The following is a 10,292-nucleotide window of genomic DNA, read 5'->3' as shown; positions in this document are numbered from 1 at the left end:
GTTCTGTTTTTCATTCATGAAAAATATTATACTTTGTAGCATTAGAACATAAGGAGCCTATTATGCGTTCACATACATTATTAATGTCTTCCCACCTTCTAAAGTGGGAAGATTAATTCATTATCTTCCTCACCTCTCATTAATCTAATCGCTGAAGCTTCATTTTTCTCTGAAATTCTATCCCTAATACTCTGTAAGTTCAATTATATCATCATAATCTCATTATTAGTATTTTTTGTCAATGAAAATAATCTTGAGATTAATCTCATGCTTCTTTTTGCACCTTCAACTTTCTGTACCTTCTCCAACTAAAACCCCCAAAAATCAATGCATAAATGCTCGTAATGCCCGAAACGCTTTGCGTAATAGTGGCTTTAGGCATTGTATGTACTAGCTCTACCTATAAGTCAAACAATCCTTGTAAATATTTATTGTATGTATGTACCTTACCTAAATAAAATTGTATTGTATTGTAATAATGCAAATAGGACACTGGGATTTATTTATCGAAGCGTTGCTAATAAGACACCTGGTGTTGTTCTTCAACTATATCTTGCTCTGGTTAGGCCCCATTTACATTATGCAGTTCAGTATTGGTCGCCATACTATAGAATGAATATAAATTCACTAGAACACGTCCAGCGTATTGCGAGTCTGATGTCTTGAGTTCTCATTTTAACGGCCATAGCTTTTGTTTTATTGCTGTTTATTTTCACTGATGTGCGTTCCACACTGGTGTGTGATGTGCTAATAATATCTAGGCATTTTTGTGCATGGTTCCTTGCGCCTTTGCCATTGATAACGGCCAAAAGCTATGGCCGTTAAAATGAGAACTCAAGACATCAGACTGGCAATACAAGGACAAGAAATTGAGTGGGTTACCTCTTTTCAATACCTAGGAGTCATAATAGACAACCAGTTGAAATTCACTCAAGAAATTGAATATCTTCGACAACGCTGTAAAGCCAGAAACTCAGCTTTGCACTCTCTGACCAGTCTTAGAGAGGGTGCATCTCTACCAGTACTCAAAATGTACTACGTTCAAGCTGTTAGGTCACTCATTGACTATGCTGCTCCTGCTCTTACATCCCTCAGTGATAACCAATGGGAGAAACTGGAAGTGTCTCAAAATGATGCTCTGAGAACAATGCTGGGAGCACCTATATGGACGCGTAGAGAGAACCTTAGAATGGAAACAAATTTGCCAGCATTAGAAAACAGGTTGCAACAAAGGATAGCCACCATAGCAGCAAAACTTTTTGGAACAACCGGCAGACTGTTAATCAAAGACAGCATACAGAGATCCTTTCAGAAAAAAAACTACAATATAGAACAAGCTCATGGATGGATAATCTGGTCAAGATCCTAGAGAAAGTGGACTTGAAATGGACCATCAAAAACAAAGGGGAAGATAGACCATATCAACACTTTCGGCAGCCTCCTCCATGGGAAGAGTTGAGTCTAAAGATAATCATTGAAAGATTACCAGTTAAAAACTCAGCATGTGACCCGCAGAGGCTCAAGGAAGTAATAGAACAACAAATGGAAACTATCTCTAGACCTACAACGACTCATCTTCACAGACGGATCAGTTGATCAAGAAAAAGGTTCTGCTGGGGCAGCAGTTTACACTACCAACCATGAAGCTTACTGGAGCATGAACAGTGGGTGCTCAACATTGCAAACAGAATTATATGCCCTGAAGGAGGCAATAAACTATACAAATGAGAATAATTTACATGATGTCATCATTCATACAGACTCTAAATCTTCGCTCCAGGCATTGTTATCCAGCCAGCACAGAGATAATATACAACTCCTCACAGAAATTCAACATATAGGAAAAGAAGCCCATAATCTAGGGCTGTCAATCACCCTAAATTGGATACCAAGTCACATTAGCATAGATGGTAATGAAAAGGCAAACTCACTAGCAAAAACTGCCACTGCTCTACCTGTTGTACAAGTTCAAATACCTCCAAGTTTCTCACAGATTAAGGAGCAAATCAAGAAGAAAATATTCTCAACTATCAAAAGTCGCCACAGAACCAAAGTAGCGGAAGGAAGATCCACTGCGATATGGTATGAACAAGCCACTGGTTACTCCTCTTTCAAGCCTGGTAAAAAGATATCCAGAGATATTGCAGTAGCCATACACAGACTCAGACTTGGTTACAAGTGCTGCTGGGAGGTAATGAACCCAATAGTTAAAGAGTGTCATATCTGTGGAACAGAAGCAGAGGCGCCACTATTGCACTACTTACTGGAATGTGAAGCTACTGAAGCCCTGCGCATCAAACTCAACATTAATCCAACGACAGCAGCTGCATTAGATGCACATTCCACCGCGACTACGATGATTAGAAAAGCCGTTGAGGAATGGGACTCACTAGTGAGCATTCTGCATCTACATCCGCCACCAAGATAATGTTAATAAAACAAGACTAAAACCAGTGCACTAAAACAGAAGCGATAAACAAACAGGGAAAAAGGAGGAATCCCCACCTCTATTTTAAACATAGACCCAAATATCACAGAAACAAGGTTATCGCGAATACCCAAACCTCAATTACGGGCTCACCATAGCCCGTGCTACATGGACACTTTGTTCTGAGTAGCTAAATCTGAAACAACAACAACAACTGGAATCGAACCCGGGCTCTTAGGACTACGACCCTCGAGCGCTGTCGACTCGGCCGCGAGGACCTGAGTGTGTTTGTGTTGGAGGTGCGGGTCGGAGGTGGGGAGGGGGGGGGAACGGGGCAGCATTAGCTAGCCACAAAGTTAGGCCTATGTGGGTGTTCACTCTCCTTTTCAATGGTCGCCGCTTCCTACCCAACAATGCCGTCTCCTCCCGGTATACCCCGACACCAGACTCATAATTCCAAGTCCCTACATGCAACTTGTATGGAAGAGATGGCTGATTGAATGAGGACAAATTGGCAGCATAATTAACAGCGTGGGAGAGTGCTACGTGTCGTGACGAGCGCACATCAACCTCTCCTAGAGGGTATGAATTACTAATCAAACTCACGGGATAACTTTACAGGATGCCAGGCATTAATACTTCATCGTTAATGTTTGACTTTGTGTCTCCTTGTACGGCATCTTTTTTATGACAGGTCTTGTACTCCCCGGAGTATTATTGCCCTTTATGACTGTAAACTATGCTATGTCAATTAATAGTGAGTGTCTAACGTTTCTTCCCATACATCTGGTTGAGATTTTGAGAGCCCACCGCGGACCACTGAATACCTGCCCTCAACTCTAAAGAAACTTATAAAATCTAAGTTTTTATGTTCTAAATATATTACAAGATGTACTGTTATTATTGTTAAATATAATCCATAACAGTTTTTATTTAAAAGATTCGCTGAGCGTTATTAATGCTTTATATATTGTAAAGGTGAGTGGCAATAGTTTCTTCAGCGTAGGGTTGTAAGGCGGCCAGGCTGTGGCGAGTAGCCAGAAGTCACAATCTAACCTCTTAACCAATATTTATTAATCAACTATAGCAATATAACCATCGTTTTACAGCTTAATGTATCGAGTACAATTAATATGAGATATCAAGAGAGAAAATATGAGTGTGTAAGTGAGGAGTGGCGTGGGATATAGTGTAGTAGTGAAGTGTGTGGCGGTGTGGTGGTGGCCGTGGCGGCCCCGGGGGGCTGGCCCACACCGCCAGGCTTCACAAGTGTACAGGCATGTGAGGCGACCGCACCGAGTTTTCACACAAAATCTACGTGATTTTGCTGTGTTAAATTCTACTCTGCTATACATATTCCCACCAAGTGCTTTATTTTTTAATTAATTAGCTCGTAGAAATCTGTGCCTAAGATATGTGAAGAAGGATCGCGGTATAAGCGCGCGAACAGTGTACAAAAAAAGAAAGAGGAGAAAAGGTAATGAAGTTTGGTGTTGTGTGGCGCCTCGGGGCGTGATAGTGTAGCTAGCGAGTGTTACCTGTGGCAGGCACCGCCGCCCTCCTTCCCTCCGTCACCCCCGGCATGTGTCTACCACACTCCTGTGACGGTGTCTGAAGGAACAGGCCGCCTCCCCCCCCCACCACCACCACCCTCCCACACCAGCAGGGGAAGGAATACTCTACAGCCGTGAACTGCCAGGATTTAAGTGTGTCTTGAGTGCGAGTGTGTTGTGGCAAGAATGTCGAACTACAAGTCCGACTGTCGCAAGTTTCAACCCAACATCTTCAACAAGAGCAAATGTACCAATTGCTTTCGTCAGAGGGAGGAGCACTCTGCCGAGGCCCTTGAGTCTAATAGGGTAAGTTGTACTCGCCTTGCCCTTAAGTTTAACACTAAGACACCCATCTTGCCCTTAAGTTTAAGATTGAGACGCCCATCTTGCCCTAAAGTTTAACACTGAGACGCCCATCTTGCCCTAAAGTTTAAGTGAGACGCCCATCTTGCCCTAAAGTTTACAGTGAGACGCCCATCTTGCCCTAAAGTATAACACTGAGACGCCCATCTTGCCCTTAAGTTTAACACTGAGACGCCCATCTTGCCCTAAAGTATAACACTGAGACGCCCATCTTGCCCTTAAGTTTAACACTGAGACGCCCATCTTGCCCTTAAGTTAACAGTGAGACGCCCATCTTGCCCTTAAGTTAACAGTGAGACGCCCATCTTGCCCTTAAGTTAACAGTGAGACGCCCATCTTGCCCTTAAGTTAACAGTGAGACGCCCATCTTGCCCTTAAGTTAACAGTGAGACGCCCATCTTGCCCTTAAGTTAACAGTGAGACGCTCATCTTGCCCTTAAGTTAACAGTGAGACGCCCATCTTGCCCTTAAGTTAACAGTGAGACGCCCATCTTGCCCTTAAGTTAACAGTGAGACGCTCATCTTGCCCTTAAGTTAACAGTGAGACGCCCATCTTGCCCTTAAGTTAACAGTGAGACGCTCATCTTGCCCTTAAGTTAACAGTGAGACGCTCATCTTGCCCTTAAGTTAACAGTGAGACGCCCATCTTGCCCTTAAGTTAACAGTGAGACGCTCATCTTGCCCTTAAGTTAACAGTGAGACGCCCATCTTGTCCATACCGAAGTCACAAATGTTAAATGTACGTAAACATCATATAGTTATGTAATGTTTGGTGTTCACTTGGGATGTAAACACCCTCAGGTGAAGGGAATGTTTATTTCATCGGAAGTGTGGCTGACAATTGTTATGGTCTCCTGTACACAAGTTATAATAAAAGTTTAACACATTATTACACTGAAGGTAACGAAGTTTATAACTAATATGTGGGACTTTATGTACTTATAAGTCAATATGTGGCCGCCTGAGCAAAGTGTCTTATTTGTTCTGGGTCGTGTATACTGTGTACAAGTTTGGAACTAAAATTAACTTGGGAGAAGTCATTAATTATTAGTTTGCCTTGTACAAATTCACTTGTGCTCGTCTGTCTGTGTGTAGGACGCGCTCACGCAAACTTCACATGATCAGGTTACGGTTAACCTAGGCTACGTCTAGGTTAACCTACGGTAGCCTAGGCTACGTCTAGGTTAACCTACGGTAACCTAGAGTACGGCTAGGTTAACCTACGGTAACCTAGGCTACGTCTAGGTTAACCTAGGTGAACCCAGACAGAGGGAATGCATCTTCTGCCAAACACTCACAGAAAAGCCACTACTTTACTATCTCCTGGAATGTGAAGCAACCAACGACCTTACAAGAGCTTTAAGAGTCTTATCTGGCCCTTGCAGTAACCACCCTGAAGCCATCAACACTGCCTCTCCTCTGGTCAAAAAGGTGTCCAGCAGCTGGACACCCTCATAAATACTGTCAAGCAGTATCCTTCCCCGCGATAGCAGCCTGACGATTAAATGCGACCTCTGGCTTCAGAGATAATAAATCACAAATACACAATGTAACTAAAACTGCGATGTTTTGCTGCTCTATGCAATCAAAACACGGACTCGAGGTACAGATACTGGCAGTGATATTAATTATATTCTAACAACAACAACAACTGTTTATTAAAACCCATAAACGGCTGGAAACTTGACCTTGGGAGATTGACCCTGTAAGGGAGCGAGCAATTACTGTTAATAAGGAAGACTGCACGAGTATCATCAGGGGTCGAGGATTACCCGTCACACGCTTATCACAGTACGCTGGTGTGGCCATCAATCATTTAGCAACTCCCTGGCGGTAGATAATCGCACTTGCTCTAAATCTACCTTGACAGGTGTGCCAAGCCCCACACTCACACACGTGTGCGTGTCTGTATTTATTTGTTTATTTATTGATTGATTTATATTTTCCCACGGGGACCGTAGCAGTTGTCTAACTTTCAGGTATCTATTTACTGCTAGGTGAACAAACTGATCTCTCTCTCTCTCTCTCACTCACTCTCACTGAAATTCATTGTTTCTCGCCGGCGCCGGGAATCGAACCCAGGCCTCGTAATTACCAGTCCCGCGCGCCGTCCACTCATCTACCAGCGCCCTCTGTGTGGGGGGGTTGGTTTTGACATGTCTGGCTTGAGAATTCATTTTTAGTTACAAGAGGAAGTACTGTTACTGGCGGAAGTACTCGCCTAGCTGTATTGGTGAGTCGGGCCGCTCAACCCTTAACCGACAGATGTACAGGTTCCGGAGCTTATTAAGCTGTCATACCTACATGTACAACTGCGTATGGTGTTTGTCTTCACCACTTTAGAGTGGTTTCCATTTACTCACTATCTTGACACTGAAAAAATTATTTCCAATTTAAGCAAGTTTACGTTAAAAAAATATAAATCGTCGGATGTTGAAACCTTAATAAACAACTGCAATCACGTTTGGATAATTATATATGTATATATTATGTATATATTTCATTGAATATGACCGCATATTCTGTATTTACTATCTTCTGATTTAGGGCTTCTATCCCTCTAACTATCTTCTTAGCATCAGGGCTTAGCTGAAATAGGAGTTCTCCAAAACTCATTTTTGTAATTTCAAGGTGAAGAAAAGAAGTGAATTACTATAGAATGTATTACACTTATTTATACAATTTGCACAACGTTTCGAACCTCCATGGTTCATTCTTAAGTGAAAAGAATTTTCAGGACTGGTTGATTTTATACCCACACTGGGTCAGGTGATAAGACAATAAAGGTGAAAACATGGGGGGATACATAAGGGATAAATGGGGGGTGAAACATAAGAATAGAGGTAACTGTGGAAGGCCTATTGGCCCATACGAGGCAGCTCCTATCTACATACAATTAGATACTTATATACATTGTGTGTGTGTATATATATATATATATATATATATATATATATATATATATATATATATATTAGAATTTGGTGAATATTATATTATATTATATTTTATATATATATATATATATATATATATATATATATATATATATATATATATATATATATATATATATATATATATATATGCGAACAAGCCTGAATGGTCCCCAGGACAATATGCAACTGAAAACTCACACCCCAGAAGTGACTCGAACCCATACTCCCAGAAGCAACGCAACTGGTATGTACAAGACGCCTTAATAAGTGGATTAAGGCGTCTTGTACATACCAGTTGCGTTGCTTCTGGGAGTATGGGTTCGAGTCACTTCTGGGGTGTGAGTTTTCAGTTGCATATTGTCCTGGGGACCATTCAGGCTTGTTCGCATTTGTGTTCCTCACGTGTGCCCCAAAGAATGAGGTGATTTGGTAAAATGCTATGCCCAAGATTACTATCCGAGTGCCGGCGGTGGGGTGGTTCAAATAGCCTCGGCTATCACCTCATTATGTCCGGTCGTGATGGTCAAGTGGATTAAGGCGTCTTGTACATACCAGTTGCGTTGCTTCTGGGAGTATGGGTTCGAGTCACTTCTGGGGTGTGAGTTTTCAGTTATATATATATATATATATATATATATATATATATATATATATATATATATATATATATATATATATATATATATATATATATATATATATAATATAATATAATATTCACCAAATTCTAATTTCAATGGACTGCGTCACGGCCAGTGGGTCCCTGTTGTTAGCTCCCGACACAAACAAGTCAGAAAGAATGCATTAGACAGTGGAGGCGGCCATGCACAACATATTTATGGGGATGGAAAACGGCCATGCCATCGTCTCCTCGGCGACGTGCTATGCAAGTTGATTGCAACATTGCCGACGGCTTTCGCTATATGCTAGCCGGTCACATTCTTGTAATCACGGCTTTGCTGTTTTTCATGCATGACTTTATGTGAGGAATGGTGTAGGGGGAAGAGGTGCACCATGCAACAGTTCTTGAGCGACGCGTTCATGTGCGCGGATGGACGCTTGGAGGGGCCGGCCTCGCGCAGGCAGGCCACGCACCTGCTAGCAATTTGATCCTAGGATAAAAGGTGTTAATATTATACTCTATTGGTTTACTTGGATTTTTTCTCCCCATATTCTTGGGGTTATTTTTTCTGTTTCCTGTATCTCTCATATGTATCTTTCTCGCCTGTATCTCTCCTGTCTCTCTCTCTCTCTCTCTCTCTCTCTCTCTCTCTCTCTCTCTCTCTCTCTCTCTCTCTCTCTCTCTCTCTCTCTCTCTCTCTCTCTCTCTCTCTCTCCTGTGTTTCTCCTTCCATCTTTCCTACCTCCTCCTCCACTCTTCTCCTCGATTGAGAATGTGGAATTTTAAGGTGGCTTCTCTTTACCTGGGATTGTAGGCCTATCGGTCGCCAGGTTACTAGGCCTACGCACGTGTGGTAACATACATGAAAACAGACCCCAGCAATTTAACGATTTTGTAATATATTTACAGTTGATAATTTAGTGCTCATAGTGTCAAGAGTTCCCACGTGTGTGGGTGTGGGCAGGGTGGTGTGGGTGTGGGCAGGGTGGTGGTGGTGTGGGTGTGGGCAGGGTGGTGGTGGTGTGGGTGTGGGCAGGGTGGTGGTGTTGTGCACCGCTCAACACCGGTCGGCCGAGCGGACAGCACGCTGGACTTGCGATCCTGTGGTCCCGGGTTCGATCCCGGGCACCGATGAGAAACAATGGGCAGAGTTTTTCACCCTATTCTCCTGTTGCCTAGCAGTAAAATAGGTACCTGGGTGTTAGTCAGCTGTCACGGGCTGCTTCCTGGGGGTGGAGGCCTGGTCGAGGACCGGGCCGCGGGGACACTAAGGCCCCGAAATCATCTCAAGATAACCGCTCTCCCTGAGGTAGTGCTGTCCCCATGGGGGGGGGGGGGTCTGGGGCTGCTGCAGGGGTCTTGGCTCTTCCCTTGGAGGTGGAGGGGGGGGGGTATATGTCGCATCGTTCACAAGACTGTTCGCCAACTGATTGTATAACCAACCTTGACTAACCCAACGTAACCTGACCCAGCCCAACCCAACTCAACCCAGCATAAGTCAACTCATTCCAACCCAACCTAACCCAACCCAACATAACCCAACCCAACATAACCCAACCTAACGTTACCCAACCCAAACTAACGTAACCTAACCTAACTCAACCCAACGTAATCTAACCCAACCCTAACCTAATTTAATCAAGCCTGACCTAACCTAACCTAATCTATCCAGACTTAACCCAACCAACTTAACCCAACACAATCAGTCCCCGTGGCGCAGTGGTAAGACACTCACCAGGCGTTTCGCGATCATTTTGGCCTGGGTTCGTATCCTGGCCGGGGAGGATTGACTGGGCGCCAATCCTTAACTGTAGCCTCTTCACCCAGCAGTCAATGGGTACCTGGTTGTAAAACGATTTGGCGGGTCGTATTCCGGGGAAAATTAGGATTAAGGACCTGCCCGAGACGGTGTGCGTGCTGGCGGCTCTACAAGAATGTCAGAACCCTTGTATATATATATATAAATAAATAAATAAATAAATAAATAAACTTGACCAAATCCGAACCTCACAGTCTAGCGTAAGCTAACACATACTAACGTAACCATAGATACGACTTTGATTGTCGGAAAAGTTTTTTTTTTCTTGGGGGGGGGGAAGGAGGGGGGGGGGAGCTTGCTTGTACGTGAGTGGGCAACCACCTGACACAGAACTCTACTGTAGTGAAAGGTAAACCGCGTGAGCACACTGTTCCAGCTGCTCTACATGCTGGTGAAGTAACTGGTGGGGGGGGGAGGTGTCAGGTGGGGGGGGGTGTGGGAGGGGAGGTGTCAGGTGGGGGGGGGGGGTGTGGGAGGGGAGGTGTCAGGTGGGGGATAGTGTCTGGGAGGGGAGGTGTCAGGTGGGGGGGGGTGTCTGGGAGGGGAGGTGCCAGGTGGGTGGGGGGAG

The 10,292-nt window shown here is 43.9% G+C and overlaps 1 protein-coding gene across 17 annotated transcripts in view; it reads left to right on the top strand.

Annotated features, from left to right (window-relative positions):
* The first annotated feature begins 3,682 nt into the window (after nucleotides 1-3,682).
* The window catches only part of LOC138349637 (protein outspread-like), a 287,191-nt gene continuing 280,581 nt past the window's right edge, over nucleotides 3,683-10,292 (top strand). For all 17 annotated transcript variants that reach the window (XM_069304611.1, XM_069304568.1, XM_069304532.1 and 14 more), the window contains exon 1: nucleotides 3,683-4,287. In XM_069304611.1, the coding sequence (XP_069160712.1) occupies nucleotides 4,168-4,287 (120 nt within the window). In that variant the 5' untranslated portion in view covers nucleotides 3,683-4,167. The remainder of the gene's footprint in view (nucleotides 4,288-10,292) is intronic.

This window comes from Procambarus clarkii, chromosome 1 (genome assembly GCF_040958095.1).
Source record: "Procambarus clarkii isolate CNS0578487 chromosome 1, FALCON_Pclarkii_2.0, whole genome shotgun sequence".
Lineage (NCBI taxonomy): Eukaryota > Metazoa > Arthropoda > Malacostraca > Decapoda > Cambaridae > Procambarus > Procambarus clarkii.
Note: the sequence above shows the minus strand (reverse complement) of the source record. Positions and strands in the feature narration are given on the sequence as shown.